Genomic DNA, 26,557 nt, shown 5'->3' with positions numbered 1-26,557 from the left:
CAAGATATGACACTCCCAGGCCAGCAGAAGGTCTGACAAACACTGCTGGTGTCACTGTGTCGGCACTACTCCAACTGCGTCCACAACAACTGTATTTTTGTGTATAGGGCCTAGAGACACGTGTCATGTTACCGATACGGCAGTCGATCTATCACCTGGTCTGACACACAGCGTCCAACACCTGATATCGTGTAATGATCAATCGGCATATGTCTTTGTACAACATGCTGACCTCTGCCTAGCCTATCATAACCACTCAATAACTCCTAACATCACTCATGGGTCACCGGTGGTGTCAGATTATAGGGGACCAATGAGCTAACCTTAAACTTGAGTCTGTATTATTGGTATTTCTAGCAAGTGGATATATGTTCGACATTCTGTGACTGAATAAGAATCTTTTTAAAAAATACTACCGGTTTATACGTACAGCAAAAAATACGTGAGAAATACGCATATAAATGCAATGGTTTCCATATATTCTGGAAACGAGCTTACTTTTGTTAAATTAAAAGACACTTTGCCAAAACGTTCCATCTCACTTTCCGATATAAAGCTCTCCTTATATCTTTCAACAATGCCAACATAAATGCGCGTATCTTCACCTCCTATGTGCAGAGTTGTAAATCAAAGAAACAACTGAGAAACCACATTCCGTGTCTGATCTGGATGTGTGGACCTGTGACGGCAGCCTCTGCACAAACTCGTACGTCAAGAAGGATGATCTTCGATTTTCCAAGCGTGAATCCCCCCTTTATATCGAGCAATATACCAACACCTCCAATTTATGACGCCAACATTTCTTAAATACTTTAAAGCAAGGTAATTATATTCAAATAGCATGGGAAAACACATATTGCTTACAGCTAAGATTTTAATGTGGCTGGGATTTTGTATTGAGATCAGATATATTTTAAGCTACATCAACAAACCCAGATATTTTTTTTATCTAAAACCATGAGCCTGATACCCACAATGATATTTTCAACAGTCAGAAGCAGATGTATAGGGGACGATCTTTTTCGACAAAATCCAACCTCAAATACAGAACTGTCTGCTTTTCTGGTTTCGATTACAGATGCTATTTTTTTTTAAATTATTCATTTCCACAGGAATAATTAACTTGCATTTCCTCACATGTCCGAAGTTAAAAGATGTAGAGACTTTGTCATCCCCCTGCTAATAACTGTTTACCTGTCGTTTGGTTGTATGTATGACACAAACATTGCAAGAATTATAATTAAATACTGTTTCTTTTTAATAATCTTTACTTTACCTTCTACCCTTACTTTAATACACTTTGTACCTACCCTCTTCTCCATAAAACACTACAAGCATCATCAGTTAAACATTGTGGCTGCAAACTACTGCTCTGTGCTTGTGGCGACATAGCAGTGTACAATTCAAGGGTGGGTCACCTCCAAATAGTTTCGAACCCCGGTAAAACATGCTACCCTTTCAAAAAGGCCTGTTTTCCTATATCCCAATAACAGGATACAGGTAGGGATATCCTGGAGGTACAATTTATTTACTGTTATTCTACGGATTCCCAAATTATGGATACGGCGAACAAATTAAAAAAGTGGAAAGATAAATTGTTTCGATGATAAAAAATGGATATTTCCTCAAAGTTATATGATATGCTAAAAGGGACATTGTCGCATTGTCGCGATTTGCTTAATTTTGACACTTTACGTTTTGTAAGGGCGGCAACGCGAAAATGCGATGCCGCGACTAAGTCCCTTCTGTGATTACTGACAAAGCAGACTGCTGAAATGACTGCTGAAATACCATTATATGGAACTCGTGAGTTAATATGTCCATGTGAGAAAATCATAACAATTTCTTAAAAATGTGACGACAGAGATTTCGGCAAACGATCACCTCTTTGGTGTGGACTTATACAAATCAGTCTCCAGCCTAAACTACGTTTTGGAAAATAAGTGCATTCCGAGGAACACGTGGACGTAATTGTTCGGTGAAGGTTGCACAGCAACAGATGGGTAGGTCTCGCTTCACAGTCTCTACTTTATACCTACTCACGGATCGTTGTCGGACAATAAAACACATCGAAAACGGACCAACTCGATTACTCGCTGATGAAGAACGTACCTTTAGAAAAGAGAAGAATAAATGATATATGCAACATGTACAATAGTCAACTAATTTATATATTGTGGCCTTCGAAAAAAATGTGTGACCTAGTTACGTTTGTTAGGTGTGATGTTTAAGCAAGCGCTCACAATCATGGCCGCGCCTTATCCTGTCATGTAAGCCTATACAATCTGAACACTTTTCATGAACTTTAAGGCGTGTTTACAACCTACAATGCTGGTTTGTATGGAATGGACCTCTGACACATGATTTGCGTTTGAGTCGTTTTAAAGTACCCCTTAACTTCTGCTGACATAGACACACCTGTCAGGTTAATTACCTAGGCGAGCAGTATATATTGTTCAGGAGACATCTCCGGCATACACATCGTTGTTTCAAATAATGCATAGACTGAAAAAACTAATGATCCACTATGTGATATCATTAAACGTGAAAATTGTGTATGAATATTCATTAAAATTAATCAATATGATTTAGATATATTATTCGGTTGACGCGATATTAAAATGAATATAACCATACGCCATGTTAAGTTCTAGTCAGACACTCTTTGTATTCATCCGCACATGCAGACAGACATCTCACACGCCAGGGCACACAGCTACGCGGAGATACATAGTTACGTCATTTAACATTGCAAACATCGTGAGTCAGACCCAGACATCGATAAGACAGAAACAACATCAACGACTGTGCTAATAAACAACCCTGTGCAGACTTCTGCAGCGAGCAGATATATATTCTCGAACAGCTAGCTCACCGTGTCATAAGGAACAATGCAAGTGCACGCATGCATATAAGTGCTTGTTTGGCAAAGGCATAAAGGGCGCCTGTTCTATATAGAACACGACTACATAAAATGCTTTTGGTGTTGTTAGGAGCCCGTTAAAATCCATTTTCGCATACATATTATTGACATTAACGGCAGATGAATTTGAGACACGTCTTCCCGGTTAAACAACCTTTAAACAAGTCGAGACGTGAGGTTTGGGACGATAATTTCTTTGAGCTAAAAACAGAAACTAAATATCGGGTAAACGTAAAAACAGAAGTCTTAGCAATACTAACACCTAACAGTTTCATGTCTCGCGTGAAAAGAATGCTTATCCCAGGGCAATAGTTCGATTCGTATCTGTAACGGCTGACGACAGCGCCAACACAAACAACATTTGATAAATAAGGCCACATAGAAAACGGTCTTGTTTCTCATCACGAATACCTCTGCTCAAAATCACAATTGTAATATAAGTAAATGTAAATAATGAAAACATAGTGGAAGGCATGTACATGTGGCTTTTAATATCAGGAAATACCTCACGCACGGTGTTTCTGATCATCAGCACGAAGTATATAACATGTACGACTTCGGAACGATCTAATGCCCTCAAGATTGGGAAAAAGGACTACATTCAGAATACTAAAATGAAATAAATCAATGGTCAAGCCGATTTTCGAGAAAATATGTCATATGTTTTTGTGTTAGATATGTTTTATATTTTCAAAGAGAAATCATTTTAACAGCTGTTTCTCTCCATAAAACGAGCTGGCAGCTATTTCATTAAAAACTGTTGAAGACAATTTGCGCGTCGTTGTTAAAAAACATTCAGGTATCAAAGTACTTTGTAGTTTATTATCATTTCCTTGAAGAAATATATGTTTCTATGTAGACTTTTGCTAGAAACATCCAGAATATTTCGGACAGTTGATCATGCTATCAACCACTGGTTTACCGGGATCAGACTACCGTTTACCGGGCCAGATTATTTACAGGCCGCTGAGATATACAATGTAAATGTAATATTGCAACACAACATTAACTTGCCATTATTATACGGAAACCACAAACATCTGAGTCATGTATCAAATAAATTGTTTTAAATGAATTATAACTTCGTCAGTAATACGACTTATTATTTGGCATCTATGTTGGCAAGTTCCGTAGAAATGGCATGTTCTGTGCAAACTCGGAAGCATGCATTCGGCGCATAGCATTTACAAAACTATCTCCCCTTTGCAATTCACCTCTCACCCTACGGCATCTTTTGATAACCGTATGTTTTATTTCCAGACTAAATTAACCATACACATATTTTCTCCAAGCTGTGCAGAACACATTAAGGTGGTATCAAGAACGAGCTGCACAGTAGCTTCGTTTAATTCGTGACCATTCGTATCATTCCGGGATAAACCGAACGATTACGGATAGGTACGAATGATGCCGAATACCGTTGCTGACCCAGCTATTGGAGGCTATGGCGTATCTGGCTGCGATCGTGCTCGGTGAGAGCTGCTGGGCATTCTGACATCCCACCTCCTGTTTTCCCTCCTCCCCTGTCTGTGCAAATGTTTAGCCACTACTGGGCCTGGGTGTAAGGCGCCTGTGTCAACATGATAAGTATTGTTAAATGTCATGCCTCGCCTAAGCAAGGATGTGGTGTATAGAATGGCGGCAGTCACTGGGTACTTGGCAAGCCGTGTGTTAGAAGGGGATACGACTGAATGTCAGTGTTGATAAAATCATTTGAATAAAGGTTGGCTCTATTTTGGGTTTAAGTGATAACCCGACCAAATCAGGATATATCAAGGCTCGCCGGAAAACTACGCGGATGAGAGATTTTATACAAATCATAGCATTATTGTCCAGATCTTTGACTGATGTCTGTAAATCATCAAGTCTGAACCAGGCAATCCAGTGATTTACATCACATCACAACGATCTGCGGCAATAGGATACGATGACATGCATCAACCAAGTCAGCGAGCCTGACCACCCGATCCCGTTAGTAGCCTGTTACGGCAAGCATGGGTTGCTGAAGACCTTATCTAACCCGGATCTTCACTTGTCAAAACATAAATGAAAAGAAGACGTCTTTTCATTAAAAACAAACAGTTGATGAAGCATGTTGCATTTTTGTGTTTTGAAAATGTGTCATGTCATGTCATGTCATGTCATGTCATGTCATGTCATGTGCATGGTAATGGTGCGTTTATATAGATGTATAAGGTGATGTAACGTTTGTGTGCACAGCGCCCTTACGTTGGTTGGTTGGTTTATTGTTTAACGCCGCACTCAGCATTATTCCAGCTGTATGATGGCGGTCTGTAAATAATCAGATCTGGACCAGACAATCCAGTGATTGATATCATCATCATCGACCCACGCAATTGGGATCGATGACATGCATCAACCAAGTCAGCAAGCCTGGCCACCCTATCCCGTTAGTCGCCTCTTACGACAAGCATAGTCGCCTTTTACGGCTGAAGACCTATTCTACCCCGGAATCTTCACGGGTCCGCCCTAACGAAGTGAGCCATAACACATACGGTGAGACTGGTCATGTATTTTTGCACGTGAGATGTCCGAAAATAAAAGTAGGGCGTTCTCACTGTACCAAACTTGCACCCTGATCCGCCAGTGCAGGTGATTTGTGGTGGCCCATCTCCTGGACAAGCTGACCCTGACCCAACGTATGTGAGTGGGAGGTCAATGTGTGTTTGGCTCTGCTCCACTGCTTCTGTATGTGTGTCGGCGATTTGGGATCTCGTGATGTATTAAAACTGTGATTTCTTTGATTTGGTTGTTTGTTGTTCCACGACACAACAATATTCCAGTTATATGACGCACCCGGTAAATAATCGAATATGGGCCAGACAATCCAGTGATCGATATTGTGAGTAACGATCCCCGCCTTCGGATTACGATGTCACATGATCAAACAAGCCTGACCAACCGATCTATTTGGTCGCCTCTTACGACCGGCTACAGGTTGCCGGGCACATAGTCTAACCCGGAAGCCAACGGGGGATTGCATTTTATGTTTGCAGATGTGGTAAAGGAAAATTTGTAATTTGCAATATTTGAATCGATTTCAAATATTTCTGGGAGATCTAGACGACTAGTGGACTGTGTAATACTTAGTTCGTGTCTGCGTTTGCTTTAAATGTATTTCAAATAGTGTCAAATTAATATGTGAAGGCGATGTTAGACCAGGGATCGAAATCGGAGTAGATATGAGATTAGAGTGAGTGAGTGAGTATGGCTTTACGCCGCTTTTAGCAATATTCCAGCAATATCACGGCGGGGGGCACCAGAAATGGTCTTCACACATTGTACCCATGTCGGGAATCGAACCCGGGTCTCCGGCGTGACGAGCGAACGCTTTAACCACTAGGCTACCCGACCGCCCCTGAGATTAGAACTCATGACCAGTCATGACTGACCACTGACCAATGCTCACTGTCGGCTCAATCACAGTGGCAGTAAATGTAGCGCTGGACATCAGTCTTGTCTACTATATATGCATATATTTTGTGTGCTTTACGCCGTAGAAGTATTTGATCTATGTCACTGCGACCTGTAAATCATCGCGTCTAAGGTTGACAAACCAGTAGCAAGGATCCAGCCGTCGAGATGCGATGACATACAATCAACCATGTCTCCGAGCCTGACCCCCCGACACGTCGCCTCTCACGACTAGCGCTATATCTATACTGCTGGGGATATATTGTCACCCGGGTCTCCAGGGGATATATATCTAATATAAAGTAAATAAGCAAACTGTGGTTCCATTTGTTGACCACTACGGCCCACGTTTTTCATTGTGTCGTGACACCTCACGTTGCAAGTAATGTAAAATGTCACATATATTGATAACCGGATAACAACATTTGATATTAGCCTTTTCATGTAACATTTATGTAAAATTCAGGATTGAATGCGTTGACCGTAACGGAAATCAATAAACCTACTGCGCATGATCATTCTATTTTTACAGACACAGACGTGAAAGTCTTTCTTTGTCTTAGAGTGAGCTAATGCATCATTCCCTGAACCGGGCTAAGACTATCGTAACACTTTAATATAGCCTTACGACTGTCTTGACTTTAATATCACTAAGACATAGGCTTCTTTCAACAAAGCAAACTTAGCGACATGTCTGTCAAACTCCAATGGCTAAGACAGGATTGAGGTGGTAAAAGAGATGAGAGTGTTACGCAACGAGACCCATGGTCCCGTTTCTCAAAGCGATCATTGCGCTTCGAATGTCGCAACTTCCTTTCATACTTTAACATAGATTTACGATAATTGCAACGTTAAAGATCGCTGTGTTGAAAGTTCCCCCCGGTGCGTAAGTTGAGGTCATGTAATCCATATCACTTTGACCTACATGCGCATGCGATCTAAACCGAAGTTCTTCTTCTGCAGTGGTGGTATTGATCCTATGAAACGCTGAGTGGCATATACTGTCAACGCGTGCAGAAGCATCTAGACATCATTAGCGTCTGGTAGTTATGCGAACTTATGACACCAGCTTCATTACCTAAATAGGATGTGTATTAACACTGTTTTAAGGACGGGTCATATCAGTCTATCTTTAGATGATGTTGCAATAAACAGTTGTCACCACAATGATATGAAAGTGTGTATCTCAATAGGCTGTGATTTGGATCACCGATTAGGACGTGCTTCAAACCCAGTCGAACAGTGTCAAGCATGTAGATGTCGTTGCAATAACACAATGAACGACAATGCCGCGTTTGCTTCTGACATCCTTTGGGTTGGAATGGTGATGGTTTTCCGTTGCATTCTTCAACAAACCAACTGCCCCCACCCCTTGAAAGTATTGATCAATATGTAGTACTGCGATACCCCAGGTGACGTCATTCCCGAGCGTCGCAGTTACCTCGGTGTTTCAGTACAATACAACACCCGTGAAGGTCCGGATTAGAAATTGTTTTCAATTGTCTGAAACGGCGACTATGCTTGCCGTAACAGGCGACTAACGGGATTGGGTGGTCAGGATCGCTGACTCGGTTGATGCATGTCATCGTATTCCTTTGGCGTGGATCGATGCTCATGATGTCAATAACTTGATTGTCTGGTTCAGACTCGATTATTTACAGACCTCTGTCATCTAGCTGGAATATTGCTGAGTGTGGCATTAAACAACAAACAAACGAAAGTACAATACATTATCTGTATGGTCGTGTCCTGATACTGTCAGCTATACAGGGATCTCATGTGTGTCACCTGGGCCCCGTTTCACAAAGCGCTCTAGAGCTACGACGATCGTAACTCCCATACTCGACGTAGATTAATGATAGACGCATCTTCCCGAGCACTTTTATAGTCAGTTAACGCCCTTGCCTCGGGAAGATGCGACAGACCTAGAGATAAGTTTGCTTTGTGATATGGGCCCAGTGCACCGTTCCACAAGGAGATCAAAGCCCGAAGTTGATCTTAACTGCCGTACTTACGTAGGCGTACGACACACTTAGCGCTAAGCTCGCTTTGAGAAACGGGGCCCAATAGCCTGACTGCAAATGTCGAGGAGGTAGCTATCTTCTACTGGAAGGTTCCCCCTAATTGAAAGGCACATTGCGCATCTATGGGCTGTTCCCATTTGGCTTCAATACTGGTGACTACGGCATTAAACAACATTGAGGACACATCAGCGACGTCTTATGCGGAGTGCAGACATTGTGAGGATACCGTGTAGCAACTGGGCGTGGTTTCAGGACCCCGGGGCTCCCACATCTGTAGAGTCGTTCTACACCGATGGATACTGATAGTCGGCATCCGTGACTACCCGTGCCATGCACAGACTGGTATGTTGCAATGTTGTCGGTTTGAGCAAGGATGTAAACACAACGCTGTAGACGGGGGAAAATATTTCATGTTTCGTAATGCCGCAAGCAAAACAAGAATGACACGAGATCTGTGGGAAACGGACATCTACCCTTAGTTTCAGATAAGCTACGCAAAAAGTACGCAAAATACATAATCATTACCCAATTCATTCTCAGTTGCGTACAAATACGCAGGAAAGAGTTTAAAAACCCAAGACCATAAGAACGCAATAACCAAATAACTTAATTACCCAATGTGTCCTTTTCAAAGTGCGTACCTGTATTTCTTACAGATCTTTACTTACTGATCGAATGCAGGAATCACTGTATAAACCGGGGGACCGGTTAGATTCAGGGTATCACAACTATAAGGTGTGTGCATGTTAGGATGACAAATGATGACCAGTCCGTAACTCAGACAAATACATCACTGTTGTGGACTTGCCCGCCATGGGGAATCATATCACATGGAACAACATTGTAAGCAGAATTGTTTTTAAGAAAGGTCTACACATTTGTTCAAATAATCAATAGACTGCGCCATAGGGACTGAATGCCCGAAGAAAACTACCGATACCCATAGAGACTGATGAAATGGGGGACAATACACACAGATCTCTGACTACTATTTAAAGGGGGGCTGTGGGGTCAGTCAGCAGACGCAGCAAGTGCAGGTCAAACCAATCTAAGCCAACTTTGTAAGATCACTTTTCGACCCACTGAAAATGTAAAATATTATGTATGTATAAGTATAAATAGTATGATATGATCACACATGTTCCAATTGCTGTAACCTAACCGTTCTTGTTTCTTACCGTAAAGGTCCTCCAGGATTTCGACTTCTGGCGTAGTCATGTGTACTGAAGAAACAGAAGTTTGAGATAATATTCCCCAGTTATGGTGTATTTATATAAAATTGTGAGCTCAGTCTTCAAAACGAATATCCCCTAAAATATTCACGAACCCAACTTCTTTTGTTCCGTATATATAAGCATGGCTAGCTTCTAGAGAAAACCAATTGTAAGCAAGTCTGGCACCGAAGACTCGTGATTTTACTGTCTCTATATACATTTTCATCCTGGGTCAAAGACTTGTTCAAGTTGCTCATGTTATGAGAGATTATTAATGTAATATATTCACGTTTGGTATGTACTTTGTATGTATTGAAGGTAAGGATGGTTAAATCTTTTTGGTTCTTTTTTAATGTTCACATACATTGTTTTCAAAGAGTAAAAGGTTTTTTTAGTGCCATGTTCATGAAAAGAATAATCACCAGCTTCAAATTATGTGAAGATATTCCGAGTAACAATTATTAATTTGTTATTCCCTAGAAATATATTTTAACATATGACCCAAGTGCATATATACATGTCAATACCATTGCCTACTTACTGCCGTGTCACACAACGGAACCCCGCTCTGCACTTTGGCATGCAACTGCACTCATTACACCTGTAAGTCGAACCTTCAACTTACTATCTGGTGACATGCAATGGGCTAAACATGTCACCGTCTATCCATTGTCGGTGGTTACACACGAAACCAATTATATATTTGACCTTGCGTCTGATATAAATAAACCCACCGGCTAAATTTTATCAGCGGAACAACAATTCGTTCGGAGCATTTGGCAGCCAAATGTTACTTGGCAAAACGACCGTCGCGGAATGTCGGTGAGGCTTAAAATACCTCGCCAACTGGTATAGGTCTCAGAAACATTTACCGGTAATTGGCTATGTCTGCGAATGAACAAAAAGTTAATTTTCCCATAAATTGCGTAAATAAAAGCGCACAAACAGGCCGCGTTGCTTTACAAGCATGGTGTTTCGCTTCCAGTCTTGAATGGATAACGCATTACGACATGGAGATACTATAAGTCTGCCTTCTGTCAGACATGGCTTTCCACCTAGTTAGCACGGTCTGCCAGTGTTCCCTATGTCTGGAGAGTCGGATACATGTTACAAAGAAATCCTTACATAAAATCAACACTACAAAAGAAGCTCCGTTATAAAGAAGCATGGATATAAAGACACAATACACTGGCTCTGTAACCCGCTATAAATAATTAATACTTACTCACGTTCCTTAGTTGTCGTGATTCCTCCGTCATAGCTGGGCGTGCTTTTCTCATTAAATATAACGGTATACACACAAGGTGGAGATGCCCGATACATGTACTGCTCAGTGCTAAATGAGGCACCATACAATGGGTTTTGCAAATGACTATATATAAACAATTGCTAAGTTTTGTTAACTCATGTACAAAACGAATAGTACAGTACCTTATGATGTTTATTAGTGTTTTCATGTTGATAATGTGTTTTAATAATGTAGGGAGAAACGCGTGACAGGGGGGTGGGGGTGGGGGGTAGCGATAAAATTGTCACGTACTGATACCGTGATACCTGAAAAGGATGCCATGAGTCAAAATGCATTCGGCCCCACTTTGCTTAATCCTGCGTAATACTTCGGGCAACAATGAAGGAATAATATTCAATGGCTGGTTGGTTGGTCGCCGCACTCACCAATATTCCAGCTATATGACGTCGGTCTGTAAATAATAGAGTCTAGACCAGACAATCCAGTGATTGACATCATGAACATCGATCCACGCAATTGGGATTGATGACTTGCATCAACCGAGCCTGACCACCCGATCCTGTTTGTCGCCTTTTACGACAATGATTTTATTTAGACCGCATATATTAGTTTGTACACCATAATGACCGACTTTGAAAAAAAGCTTATTACGGTTGTAAAGAATTGGTATACAATTTAATTAAGCAACTTATAAGGGTCCTGACTGCCACCAGCCTGTGTTGTGTAAAGTGATAATAACGTGAAGCAGTAAAACTAGTGAATCAAAGTCCAGTATGAATGCCTCCCAATGCTAAGAGGTGAGACGAGTGCACAATACACTAGATTACCTCCCTTGGGGACACTACTTTATAGTTGTCGTCTTGTGATTGCCAATGCTTGGTGTAACTTTATAGGTAACAGTACATTGTGCATTGTCAGCTACATGAGAGGAACCCTGTATTTATAGTTTCCTGTCAGGGGGTATCCAAGATACGTTAATAACAAAGGATATATGATACAGGACATGCTGTTGTGTGTGGTAATGCATGGAATGAATAGTCCATATTAAATCCATTCCAAACAACGTACTCTTTTAATTCGTTCTCTTTAGCTGTGTTCATGATATATTTTGTAAAATGTTTACCGATAAACACTTCACTGAAACATTGAAGCCATTCTGAAAATTTGATGAATCATCCCTACAATTGACTGTGTTATATCAGAATTCGAAGCCTAGGCGTCCCCATCATTAGAGGGGTGGCGCGCTAGCCTAGTGGTTAAAGTGTTCGTTCGTCACGCCCGAGTTCGATTCTTCACATGGATACAATGTTTCTCTTGCTTTCAGTCACTGGTTTGCCCGATCCAGGCTTATATACAGACCGTCGTGACTATTACTGTCTGCAAAACCAGATACTTGTTTAATGAGCCTACCATGAGCCTAAATAAAACCACCCTGCAAATAAGGACATTTTTCGAGTCAGGCAAATTAATATTTTTCAACAGTCTGAAGCATAGATATCTGTTCAAGCATTTTCTGGACAATTTATACTTTTCCACAAAATCACAGAAAGTTGAACTGACAACACCCAGTCACCTTCTGGCTGATTCCAGACAGTTGAGCTGATCACACCCCAATCACCTTCTGGCTGATTCTAGACAATTGAGCTGATCACACCCAGTCACCTTCTGGCTGTTTCCAAACAGTTGAGCTGATCACATCCAGTCACCTTCTGGCTGATTCCAGACAATTGATCACATCCAGTCACCTTCTGACTGTTTCCAAACAGTTGAGCTGATCGCACCCAGTCACTCTCTGCCTGATTCCAGGCAATTGATCACATCCAGTCACCTTCTTGCTGTTTCCAAACAGTTGAGCTGATCACATCCTGTCACCTTCTGGCTGATTCCAGACAATTGATCACATCCAGTCACCTTCTGACTGTTTCCAAACAGTTGAGCTGATCGCACCCAGTCACTCTCTGCCTGATTCCAGGCAATTGATCACATCCAGTCACCTTCTTGCTGTTTCCAGACAGTTGAGCTGATCGCAACCAGTCACCTTCTGGCTGACTCCAAACAGTTGAGCTGATCGCACCCAGTCACCTTCTGGCTGTTTCCAGACAGTTGAGCTGATCACACCCAATCACCTTCTGGCTGATTCCCGACAATTGATCACACCCAGTCACCTTTTGGCTGATTCCAGACAATTGAGCTGATCACACCCAGTCACCTTCTGGCTGATTCCAAACAGTTGAGCTGATCACATCCAGTCACCTTCTGGCTGATTCCAGACAATTGATCACATCCAGTCACCTTCTGGCTGTTTCCAAACAGTTGAGATGATCACACCCAGTCACCTTCTGGCTGTTTCCAGACAGTTGAGCTGATCGCACCCAGTCACCTTCTGGCTTATTCCAGACAGTTGAGCTGATCGCACCCAGTCACCTTCTGGCTTATTCCAGACAGTTGAGCTGATCACACCCAGTCACCTTCTGGCTGTTTCCAGACAGTTGAGCTGATCGCACCCAGTCACCTTCTGGCTTATTCCAGACTGTTGAGCTGATCACACCCAGTCACCTTCGGGCTAATTCCAGACAGTTGAGCTGATCACATCAAGTCACCTTCTGGCTTATTGCAGACAGTTGAGCTGATCACCACCAATCAGCTTCTGACTGATTCCAAACAGTTGAGCTGATCACACCCAATCACCTTCTGGCTGATTCCAGGCAATTGATCGCACCCAGTCACCTTCTGGCTGTTTCCAGACAGTTGAGCTGATCGCACCCAGTCACCTTCTGGCTGATTCCAGGCAATTGATCACACCCAGTCACCTTCTTGCTGTTTCCAAACAGTTGAGCTGATCGAACCCAGTCACCTTCTGGCTGATTCCAGACAGTTGAGCTGATCGCACCCAGTCACCTTCTGGCTTATTCCAGACAGTTGAGCTGATCACACCCAGTCACCTTTTGGCTGTTTCCAGACAGTTGAGATGATCACATCCAATCACCTTCTGGCTGTTTCCAGACAGTTGAGCTGATCGCACCCAGTCACCTTCTGGCTTATTCCAGACAGTTGAGCTGATCACACCCAGTCACCTTCTGGCTGTTTCCAGACAGTTGAGATGATCACATCCAATCACCTTCTGGCTGTTTCCAGACAGTTGAGCTGATCGCACCCAGTCACCTTCTGGCTTATTCCAGACTGTTGAGCTGATCACACCCAGTCACCTTCTGGCTGATTCCAGACAGTTGAGCTGATCACATCAAGTCACCTTCTGGCTTATTGCAGACAGTTGAGCTGATCACCACCAATCAGCTTCTGACTGATTCCAAACAGTTGAGCTGATCACACCCAATCACCTTCTGGCTGATTCCAGGCAATTGATCGCACCCAGTCACCTTCTGGCTGTTTCCAGACAGTTGAGCTGATCGCACCCAGTCACCTTCTGGCTGATTCCAGGCAATTGATCACACCCGGTCACCTTCTGGCTGTTTCCAAACAGTTGAGCTGATCGAACCCAGTCACCTTCTGGCTGATTCCAGACAGTTGAGCTGATCGCACCCAGTCACCTTCTGGCTTATTCCAGACAGTTGAGCTGATCACACCCAGTCACCTTTTGGCTGTTTCCAGACAGTTGAGATGATCACATCCAATCACCTTCTGGCTGTTTCCAGACAGTTGAGCTGATCGCACCCAGTCACCTTCTGGCTTATTCCAGACAGTTGAGCTGATCACACCCAGTCACCTTCTGGCTTATTCCAGACAGTTGAGCTGATCACACCCAGTCACCTTCTGGCTGTTTCCAGACAGTTGAGATGATCACATCCAATCACCTTCTGGCTGTTTCCAGACAGTTGAGCTGATCGCACCCAGTCACCTTCTGGCTTATTCCAGACTGTTGAGCTGATCACACCCAGTCACCTTTTGGCTGTTTCCAGACAGTTGAGATGATCACATCCAATCACCTTCTGGCTGTTTCCAGACAGTTGAGCTGATCGCACCCAGTCACCTTCTGGCTTATTCCAGACAGTTGAGCTGATCACACCCAGTCACCTTCTGGCTGATTCCAGACAGTTGAGCTGATCACATCAAGTCACCTTCTGGCTTATTCTAGACAGTTGAGCTGATCACCACCAATCACCTTCTGGCTGATTCCAAACAGTTGAGCTGATCACACCCAATCACCTTCTGGCTGATTCCAGGCAATTGGTCGCACCCAGTCACCTTCTGGCTGTTTCCAGACAGTTGAGCTGATCGCACCCAGTCACTCTCTGGCTGATTCCAGGCAATTGATCACACTCAGTCACCTTCTGGCTGTTTCCAGACAGTTGAGCTGATCGCACCCAGTCACCTTCTGGCTGATTCCAGGCAATTGATCACACCCAGTCACCGTCTGGCTGATTCGAGATAGTTGAGCTGATAACAGTTGCCCTCTGGCTGCATGAGTCTCTGCCAGCAGCCTGGTCCATGTAAAATACTGTTTGTCTGGTCCAGCAGCGATTATTTACATGCCGCCGATATCAAACTTGAATAGTGAAGTATTTATCAACAGAGATTGTTGAAGGCTCTCCCCGGGAGGTCAAAGTACCGAAACATGATTGTCCCTCTCTGTGACGTGTAATTCCTATCATCATCGATATAACTATCATCAACCAGTGTTTTAAGTCAACTTATTGCTGAGCACTGTTTTAATATTGCGTACAACCACCAGTGGCTAAAGTGGTGACGTAAATCCAGGTGGGGTATCATGCAGGAAGCAGAGGTAGCCTTGTTTGGTTACCGGTGGCTTTTAGCCCGTGTTGTAAACAGTTGTAAATAATATTTTTATGCCATAATATGTTTGAAAAAATTCTTTTTAAATATAACTTTGTATTCATGACTCACATGTATATGTCCACTTGTTTTTATCGCTATATGGTTAAAATAATGCCGATGCGACGTTAAACTTTAATTCACTTACTCACTTGAACAGTCAGGTGCAAACACAAAACCCACACGCCATCGTCCACCCGGAAGCCTCTATCACACAACGACATGCACTGCAGCGGACGAATTCTTAAAGCAATGTCGTCTCAACCTGCACACACCCACTTGAAACAAACATTTTCAAATAATTTCTGAAAAGACACACGTTTATTCCTTTAGATACAAAGATATACATCAATACCCGTATAAATATAGCTGTAGAAACAATGCTCCACAATATACATATAATAAGTACAGAACTCTTCTCGCACAGCAATTCAGTTGTGTCATATGTGATAAATTACAACTAAAATTCTGCTTATATAAATCACTCATGGCTAAGTACAACGAAGTGTTATTCTGAACCTAAATATAATCAATTTAGTGAGGTGAGTCTTTGCCCCAGATAACTTCTCCAAAGTTTTACGTAGCCAATTCGCAATTACCTATAATTCACCAGAGTCGTACTAATTTTCAACAATATTTCAGTAACATCAGCTCGTAAACCCAAGAATACAATAGAATAGCTGACCGACCATAAACCAAAGATGATAACTGGATTCCTACGATCAGCACATCCTGGCACGGCTAAGGGGCATAACGGCAGTGAATGCAACCCGTGCTCCCGATCATAAACCTTGCGTAATATTTTTGGATGCTTTTACTTCGTAACAATCAAAGTTTGGGTTGAAGTTTTGTATATTCACACATTTTTAAAAAGAAATCTTCCATATCCTTCGCCATTTCTTCGCTCGATCTGCTCTTGCCAAACATGGAGGCACTGGATGTTTCTTGGTAAACAATGGCAGCCAGCAATACACACATCAATGCCGTGCCTCCCCATACGAAAACCTCCCCCATCTCAGTCTCGCACGGGAAAAAGGAAACATGCATCTTACGGCCTAACAAAGTCGTTTCTTTGGTCACAAAGTCATTCTGCAGAAACCTCACTAGGGGGACGGTGAATACAATTTCAACTTCATCTGCGTTTGGAACCGGCTTAAAATCATCAGGTATAAAACCGACTATCGGGAATACGGAATAATCTGGTCGGAAGAAGGATGGCACCAGGCAGCTGACCACTTCTACTTTTGATGAAGGAAGTCCAATCTCTTCCTCAGCTTCTCTCAGCGCTGTTGCCACGTCGTCGACATCCCCTTCTTCCTTTCTCCCTCCCGGGAAGGCTACAGTCGAGGCATGATGACGTAGTTTGGACGAGCGAAGCGTCAGCAGCACGTGTAGGGTGTCGTTCCGGAACAACAGAGGTAAGAGAACGCTGCTCCGTCGGAGATGATCGTACACAGATTCTGGGAAGGTTTGAGAGGCCCGGACGTCGTACTTTTCCAAACGAGCTTTTACTTCATCAACAGTCGGAGAACTGAACGCGTGACTCGCCATCATCAGCTTCCTGCAACATCAGCGGCAAAGCTGCAGTGACAAATATAGAAGACGTATAGAATCACACTATTAATACATCTGTTACAAACAATGACTGATATCGGTACAGACACAATGGCTGGGTGTAACGCATGTTACTTATCAAAATCTTTACATGACTATCCTCTGATCGTAGCTGATGCTAAGGGTTCGCGATTGAGCCAACTATCGACACATTTCATAAAAGACGCTGGCAACACCTGGACTTCGTGTCGAAATATCAATATATACACATCAATAGCGCGATTCTGAATAGTTTAGTTAGATGCAATACAATAAATCAAAACTGATTAACAACTCCAGCTATTGTTTAAATTGTAAGTACGAGTCTCGTTCATTACACTCTATCAGACATTAATCAGAGCTATCTTCCCTAACTCCCAAACAACTTCCCAGCAATCTGCTCCACACAGAAAACACTGGGCGCGTGAGCCTTTGAGGTCTTGCTGAGACAGGGAATCTGCATTCTGGAAATGAGGTTAGAATATAACCTCACTGGGCAGACGCATCCATTATTTGACCTTTATCAACTCATTTTATAAAATGGCTAAACTGAAATGTCCAATGTAAACAGTGACTCCTCATTTTGCAGACGCCCCAGTTTCCAGACGGCTTAAACAAACAAAAGAAAAAGTTGAATGCACTGCAATTTACTACTTTTCTACCTCTTCATTGAAATGGTATCACCCACAGATACCCCACTTTGTAGACATAAGTCAAGAAAAAAATGAAAGTTTCTCCAAATGTTTATTCTTTCATACAAGTATTCATATCACAACAAACATTCAACATACAACATATCTTATGTAGAGAAAACTTCGGATCACTGTGGACTTAATGAAGTATTCCTGAATCCTAATAACTTCAACCGACATTTGTTGATACAAAGTTGAACCTGTACTGTGAGATCATTTTATACAATCATTGAGAAAAAATACATCCTCTAGTTCCAAGGGATTACTGAACGCATTATAAGATTACCCTTCTTTCGAAAAATATGTATTACTTCCCCACAGCATGTCAATGCCTTTACTTAAACACAGGACCTCCAATCACAATTTACCGACAGAGACCGGCAGATGGCGTTTTGTCAGGACTGTGCTTGTTTGGTAACCCCTCGCACGGAGATCTTCTTTGAAAGGACAAGCAGGTCAATCTGAGCAAAACCTACTCACATATTCTTTTGCTGAATTCCCAATTCAGCTTGAATGAGGGAGTGAATGATGACAAAAAGAACTGTCAAGCTATATCAGGACGCCCTACGAACAACATAATCTGGACCAGACAAACCGGTGACTGAAAGAATGAACAAAGAAATATGCCATCGAGTCACCGATCCTGACCACTGTTTGTTTGTTTGTTGTTGTTTTTTGTCTAAGGTTCCACTTAGCGATATTCCAGCTACATGGCGGCGGTCTGTAAATAATCGAGTCTGGACCAGGCAATCCAGTGATTGACATCATGAGCATCTATCTACGCAATTGAGATACGATGACAAGTATCACCAAAGTCAGCGATCCTGACCACCCGATCCCTTTAGTCGTTTCTTAGGACAAGCATAGTCGCCTCATTCGGCAAGCATGGGTTTCTGAAGTCCTATTCTCTACCCGGATCTTCACTGACCAGTGACCACTGAATCTAATTCAGTCTGGTGTTACGACAATCACTGGGCACGGAGGGGTTGATCTTGTCCGGAATCCCCACTGGGTCACCACGTACATGAGCAAATATTTAGTCAGCACAAATCATTTTACTTCAAGCTCGAGTGGATGCACCTTTAAAAACTTGGAGGACATTTCCAACACTGACGCATCTGACACTAACCTATTGCCGGATGCAAATATCAATATACTGTAACTTATACCATATATTTCCGTGTGTTTTAGGTGACTATTTTGTGACCGCTGCCACCAGTGGGGCAGGATACGCTCACCTTCTCGCGAACACCTGGTATCATCACTATTTGATAGTGATTCATAAGCACAGGCCCATGATATAGTCGGAATCGTACGATGGACTCTCATTTTAACCACAGATTTCTTATGATTATGGAAAGGGTTTGTGGCTGGTATTTATTGGAAGTCGCGTCTATCTGACGACGGTGATGTACGCGGAGAGTTGTCACCGTCACCACTGCTTGTTGTTAAATCAGTGTGACTTTGTTTCCATTACGATAGTGAATATCCTGTTTCTTAAAAACGTGCCAGCATAAATGTATATATACTCACCGACAAAAGTAACACGAATACAATACATGTTGGTTAGTACATTAAGAATTACTCATATTCAAGAAATATTTAGATTGGCTCGATGCACAAACAAACATACTGTTAAGTTGCGAGAACCGACGCTCATCATCGCATCACATGTGACGTCATTGATCCCGGACTCGAGATGCACCTTTTGTCTCTTGCATGATTAGCATGTAAAGTTTGGAAATCACGTGAGCATATTGTGATAAGAATAAAGATACTGCGGGAACAGTTGACTGATTGTTAGTTTTGTCATTAAGTGTTACACATTGGAAACATCTCTTCTTAACGTAAGTACGTCTCTATATGTTTCTATGGTTCGCGTTTCTTTTGGCGGTGAGTATATATTCACAAACGAGATTTTGCAGAGATATATACATACACGCACGCGCGCACACACACATACACACACACATACATAGTGTCGACTTGATAGTAATAGTACATATTCGACATTAACAGTGTAGACAATTCCTTATTCCTTGTTCTCGTGTCCCTCAAGAATATTGTGTTCAAATCTGTGGTCGTGTCGTTTCTTTGTACTAATTGACTGCGCCACAGCTCTACGTTACACAAGTAGTTATATCGTCTGCCATTACATCATTACAAAGAACATTGAGATCAATCTCACGTTAGCCAGTGACCCAGTGGTCTAGTCTAAGGCGCCGGCTCGGGATAGGCTGATCGTGGGTTCGATTCTCATTCACCCGTTGATGTGTGTTGGTCTATGAGCACCATAGCCGAGCTTGTGAGTATCACCAACGTGGTACACGTCTATGACATTTGGTGTTCCGCCTACAGTACGCTGACATGCCGTTATATAAGTGAAAAACGATTAAAAGCGACAAGTAAAACCCAACTCACGGCCCCTATCGACAGCACATGGTTTCACTAATGCAAAACACGTGTCTGACCAGGTTCCTCGGTGACCTTTGACACAAACCACCCCAGTCCAATAGCGGTTCAACCACACATTGTTATTCGATAAGATACCGAGCTTAACTGTTGAATAATTAGATAACATGTTTCAATATCTGATTAGTACTACTTCCGATTATCATCGATGTATTATGTAACAAGAAAGAAGTGAGCAAAGCTTACATACCCCCGTTATCCCCGCTGGTCAACAACAAATAGTAAATAGTTTGTTAATTAATGAAATATTACATAGTTCTAACTGATTTTTAACTTCAATGTTTTAAAAACTAAGATTAGTTCCAGTGACAATTGAACAACTCCCCCCCCCCCCCCCCCCCCCCTCAAATCTCCCATGTTACCAGTGTTCACTACGAGGAAGTAGATCACCATGAACACCTTTGAATAGAAATTTGATTGAGGAGTTACATAAGAAGAATTATCAAAAGGATAAAAAATTGTTGATATGTTTACACATAAAAAATGGACCAATATCATATAAGAAAATCAATAAATCAATAATTTCCATCTAGCCTTAACAGATATGGTAAAGAATTCATAAATTCAAACTAACACAAAGCACAGATACTTATGATGATCTACATGTGTGGGAACAATTTTGGAAAATATATTAGCTATACAAAACCAGTCATCAAAATTTCTAAATTCCATCATGTTTTCATGAAAACAGCAAAAGAGGAAACTTTTAGAATCTTATAAAAGATATAAAAAAACAATCATAGTGGTTAATGTAGCATGTTTGCTGAAGCTAGCATACATAATATTGTAAACCTGGATCGTACAAAAACTCATGATTCCATGGAAACGGCAAAAATAAAAAAATTCAGAATCTTCAAACTAGCAAAAGGCACAAGTACTCATTGTGGTAAATGTGTGTAGCAAGTATGGTGAAGCTAGGGTTCATAGTTAAAAAGATATGGGCCGTACAAAACACCCACCCTAAAAGTTTAAGTTTCTTAATGTTTCCATGGAAACGGCAAACATTGAAAAGTTCATAATCTTCAAACTAGCAAAAGGCACAAGTACTCATTGTGGTAAATGTGTGTAGCAAGTTTGGTGAAGCTATGGTGCATGGTTAAAAAGTTATGGGCCGTACAAAAGCTCGGACGGAACGCTATATATACCCCCGTTTTACTTCGTAAACGGGGGTATAATTAACTTATATGTGATCACAACGGTATGCGATGGGCAGTGACGGTGGGTGGGGGCGGAGGTGGGGGCCGGTGTGCAAACCCTTCACCACTATTCAAATTAACAAATAATGTATCGGAACCAATAACAGAAAAAATACCTCTTGTCACTGAAATACAGGTGTATATTTCACGTAGATCCACCCCAACATATAGTTTTGCAAGGTAAAAACAGAAAAAAAAACGCAGAAAAGCAGGCATTGTATTTAAATGTTATCTTGTCGCTACTATTAGTTATTGCTAAAACCAGAGACCATGTGTCGGTTTATGGTCTCTGCTAAAACATAATACATTTAAACAAGTAAATTGTGATCCTTGATGTACATCATATAATATATTCACAAGGGACGTGGAATATATATTTATGCACGCGCAGTATTTATTTGAGCGTTTCTTTAATTCAACATATACATGTATTAGTATTCATGTCTATTTCAGTTCCAATTTCAGGGAAATCAAGCATGGTAATTATTTATGCATATACAGATACTAATTATGTACTCTCAGCTTCAATATGCTATATAAAATAGTATAAGCTAAATATATAATACAGATGCAATTGCCTTGGTATGACGTTTCCGTTTTTACGAGAGAACTTACAATACGATAATTAGATAATAGTTCGGAAAGACATCTTAATTACTAAATATTAGGCATTTAGCTCCCACAAGCTGTGCTTCCATATACAGATACAGTTCCACAGACTGTGGCTATCTTTAAACAATGACGTCATGGTTACATTATTAGTGCCATCTAAATATCCACCAGTAGGATATAGGGTATAACAACACGGGAAGATTTCAGCCAATGAAATTGCAGGTTACTTGTAGTTAGGCCCGCTGTATTAGCGATAGCGTATTCAGAAACGACTAGACGAACAACAGCTCACATGACCCTCCGCAAAAGGGAAAAGGATTTTCAATTGGACAATTAAAATTTGGAAAGACAGTATTGGATTTAATCATCCTGGATTAAAGGAATGTTAGTGGAACGTTTACAACAATAGGAAATTGTACAAATGCAAAATAAGAACCCTTTTCTCCCAAAACAAGGTACGTGAAAATATTCAACATGGCGGCTGCTCAAGAATTAGACTCTACGGTACGGCCTCGACCTACTGACTGACTTTCAGCGGAGTAGACGATCTTGACTTCTGTCTTCCAAATACCACTTTCGTCGGTTATGTGCTATTTAAGTTAATAAGTAAGGGGCATCTGACATGGAAAAGCTTATAAGTAAGTTGTTGATTTTTACTGCACGGAAGGAGTCACTGTTTGCGATTGGTAGATCTCGCCACATCCACTTAACGAGTGTCTAGTGGCTGTAAATATATTACATGTATACATGAAGGCATGACAGTTACGGTTAGTAATAGAAGAGTTCTTCAGCTTACTTATGTAACATTTCTGATGCTATTTCGTAGACAATTAATCATACAGAACGTCCATATATCTTACCAATATTTGGCCCTTTCGGGAGGTGCGACGGGTCACAGGTCAAGGCCGTCGTAGTGCCCTGGCTATTAATAGAAACACGTAAACAAGAGTTGGTGTCAGATCTTGCATTGATGTTAACAGTGTTAGAGAAGAATTGAATCTTAACTTTTGTTTCATTTATTATCGAAATGTATAAGAAAATATTGGCTCAGTCATATGAGCGACTATTAAATATTTGTGAAGCAGTACTGTTTTATACATAAATAGATCGCTATCATAGGCCTGTTTGGATGTTTGTTACTTGTCAGTCTTGTGTGTAAAAGCCTGAGGCCTACATTGACACACTAGGGTATTTTTGATTGACAGTTGATTTTAAACAAAAGTTTATCTGTTCCAGTTCCACACACACACACACACACACACACACACACATACCCATTAATGCTTGTACGTCAAATGCTACAGTAGTAAATGCAATGTGACTGTACTTTTGTTTTGTAATTGACAGCTTGGATTGACTGTATGGTGCCACTTAAATATATCTTCCTTTGATACAAAAGAAGTGATTAAGGTTTAAGTAATGATTTTCTAAAACCATATTACTTGAATTTTGATTGCGGTGACATGGTTGATTGCGTGTCATTGTACCCTGACAGCATTGAATGTTGCTCTGAATATCAATCACTGGTGTTTCTTGTCCAGATTTGATTAGTTACAGGTTCTGGAATACCACAGATCAAGTACATCAAACAAACAATTATGCATGTCATTGTATCCCAATTGCGTGGATCGATACTCATGATGTCAATCACTGGATTGTTTGGTCCAGATTGTGGAGTATGAGTATGGCGTTAAGCAACAAACAAACAAAAGAAGTTCTTCTGTATCTGTCATGATCTATAGGATTGGTATCAATATATCTGTCACATCTTACGACAAGCATAGACACCTTTTACAGCAAGCATGGGTTGCTGAAGACCTTTTCTAACGCAGATCTTCACAGGTCCGCCCTTATGATATGAGCCATTACACATACGGTGAGACAGATTCTTTTGCTCTATAATCCATGGTGATTCCTCGGTTATAATTGGTCCCCAGCAACCAATGCTTGAGTTGTGACTGAATGGATTGGCTGATTAGGGCTCAGTGACCTGATTGGTTGCATGTGATTGTATCCCGATGGCTAGTCCTGTGGGTACCCGTGTCCTACTCAGGATGCAGTCAACCCAAGTTACTTATCACAGCCCTAATGTAAATCACTAAAATACTAACCGTTTGACCAACAAATGACCAATACTGTTTATAGCTTTCATTTGACAAAGGTCCTTCTGCTTATTATCATGATAACAAGGGTTACAGGTTACTGTGTTGATATTTGATTGGCTGATACTTTAAGAGCTACATGTTTCTATTCCCGGCTATCAAAGATCACCCATTGTCTTGTCCATGTGGAGATTGAGTTGTAGATCATACATGACACATGTTGCCATACTGTTGACTCATCATTTTTTATCATTCTTCTGTGAAATTGTACATGCGCCATGGTGCTTGCCTGAGGTCATTATTGCTCCATTTCATCTTGCATGACGATTTAATTTAGGCTTGTTCCAACAGTATCATGCAGACATTCAACTTTAATTTGAGCTTTCCTTCCTCATTTAGCTGACATATTGTGATGCAACCGAAATGCTGTTAAAAGTGACTTTCAGCACTGTTAAAGTACTTAAATCCAACTCACTATTTACTTGATAACTTCATTTTTAAACAGTGCTTATCTTCCTAATTTCAATCAAATAGAGCAACAAGCCAACCTGTAGCATTACGTTAATTAAATTTAGGGAGGCGTGGGTAGGTTACAAATTGTGGTCCCTCTTGTTAAGTCCTTTAATTGTTGAAGGCAATGCATTATTTGGTATAATAAGTGACTTTAATCTACAAGCAACCATTCTTCACCAAACTTTATCTACTTCATCCACACCCAGATATATGAGACAGGTTAGGTTGATGTCCTACTTTTGTGTAGGCAGCTGTCCTTGCAATGCTGGCACCATTAGATTCCAAGAACATTTATGTAGAAGTAAGATAGTGGCAGTTGACCAGCCTAGGTAACTAGACGCAGGTACACAGCTGACTGGTTGTCACATTCTTCTAGTGAGAGGACCTCATCAGCTGTTCATGATGCCCTACTTAGAGACTGATAAGACTTGTCACAACTGCTGACCTCCACTTCACTGGTTAATACTGGCTTTCTACTGACACATCTGTGTGACACACGTGTGAATACGAGAAATAGCCACAGACTTTGGTAGGTGCAGGTGCTTTCAAATTAAATAAGAAACCTATTGTCAGTTCAAATTATTGTAGTTAATGTGTATATTTGTATGGATTGCCTTGAAATGAAGTGCAATCTGTTTGTAACAGTAATGATGTTAATATATGTGTATCAGTAACACTATTCGTTACATACTATTAAATTACCCAAGTAATTAGTCATCAAACTATTAATACAGTACAACATATTCACAATTTGATCATGTTGATATCCGACTGTCAGTATGAATCTCTCCCTCAACCTACAGATACTGATACAAGTACTAGGAATGGGGGGAATATGTTACCATTAAACTGAACTCATTAAGTTAAATAAATCCTATAACAGTCGTCTCAGACAGATTCTGTAGTAAAATTATAAAAATTCTTCAGCTAAAATTACAGAACTCTGCAGAAAAGTCTGTAGTAACAACATAACCATTTCCCCCTACAAAATTGATGCACTAATTTTATTTTTTTTAAATTGTTAACCTCTTGCATTAACATGATTAAGACAGGTTTGGTTTAACATGTATAGTATGGTCACAATACAAGAATGTTTTAAAGTGAGATTTATTCATTTCAAATTTCATTTTATTGTAGGATATATATTTTGTAGGTTTGAATCGTATGTGGGCATCATTAGCACATGATTAGAGTACAAAATTTTATAGAAAGTCTTGAACAATAGTGAATTGATTAATAACAAAGACATTTTATGCTTCTGCAATTCTGGATACTAGATTCACACACACTAGTTATGCTGCCATAACAATAGTTGGCATACTGTTTTCATGATTGAAAAATGTTAATAAGATCCCAGGTAACAATAGTAACATCACAAGTACACCTGTGCAACGTCGGCAAACTTTGTATGATATGATGCCCGTTACATTTTATTTGGCATCTATTCACATTTAACCCCACATAGATTGTCCATTGTTGTGCTCGCATTGATATCAATAAGCAAGCACCCCCAAAGTACGAAGTATTTTTTTTAATTCCTCATAACCTTCTTGCTCATCTTCTGGATACAAAACTGCCCCAATAACAAGCCTGACCTGCTTTCCCTTGCTGCCTGTCATAATACAATACATAACAGAGCTCCAGATAAGCTGCGTATCTGCGTAAAATACGCATCAGAAATGCAGAAGTATGCAGTAAAATAAAATCCAAGCGTATCAAATACGCAACGAACATTACAGAT

The 26,557-nt window shown here is 41.0% G+C and overlaps 2 protein-coding genes across 8 annotated transcripts in view; one reads left to right on the top strand and one right to left on the bottom strand.

The window, feature by feature from the left end:
- The first annotated feature begins 8,496 nt into the window (after positions 1–8,496).
- Positions 8,497–26,557, top strand: part of LOC139454164 (nuclear factor of activated T-cells, cytoplasmic 1-like) — a 40,560-nt gene continuing 22,499 nt past the window's right edge. For 2 of the 6 annotated variants that reach the window (XM_071235707.1, XM_071235702.1), the window contains exon 1: positions 22,474–22,656. The gene's annotated coding sequence lies outside the window, so the exon portion shown is untranslated. Of the gene's footprint in view, positions 8,725–22,473; positions 22,657–22,687; positions 22,840–25,192; positions 25,346–26,557 lie in introns of those variants that run through there. The other 4 variants (XM_071235704.1, XM_071235705.1, XM_071235706.1 and 1 more) reach the window with 4 other exon arrangements.
- On the bottom strand, positions 15,962–23,093 carry LOC139454165 (peroxisomal coenzyme A diphosphatase NUDT7-like). Of its 2 annotated transcripts, none has more exons than XM_071235708.1 (2): positions 23,062–23,093; positions 15,962–17,217 (listed from the first exon to the last, which is right to left on the bottom strand). In XM_071235708.1, the coding sequence occupies exon 2, from the start codon at positions 17,188–17,190 to the stop codon at positions 16,465–16,467; it is 726 nt and encodes a 241-aa protein (XP_071091809.1). In that variant the 5' UTR covers positions 17,191–17,217; positions 23,062–23,093; the 3' UTR covers positions 15,962–16,464. The 2 variants fall into 2 exon arrangements, with proteins under 2 accessions (XP_071091809.1, XP_071091810.1); XM_071235709.1 differs by having other exon boundaries at positions 15,962–17,197; positions 23,062–23,078.

This window comes from Haliotis cracherodii, unplaced genomic scaffold (genome assembly GCF_022045235.1).
Source record: "Haliotis cracherodii isolate W230 unplaced genomic scaffold, xgHalCrac1.p SCAF_10, whole genome shotgun sequence".
Taxonomy (NCBI): Eukaryota; Metazoa; Mollusca; class Gastropoda; order Lepetellida; family Haliotidae; genus Haliotis; species Haliotis cracherodii.
Note: the sequence above shows the minus strand (reverse complement) of the source record. Positions and strands in the feature narration are given on the sequence as shown.

What these genes read in the sequence shown, in the direction of transcription:
- LOC139454165 (XM_071235708.1), bottom strand. Translation starts at nt 17,190, where the DNA reads ATGATGGCGAGTCACGCGTTCAGTTCTCCGACTGTTGATGAAGTAAAA.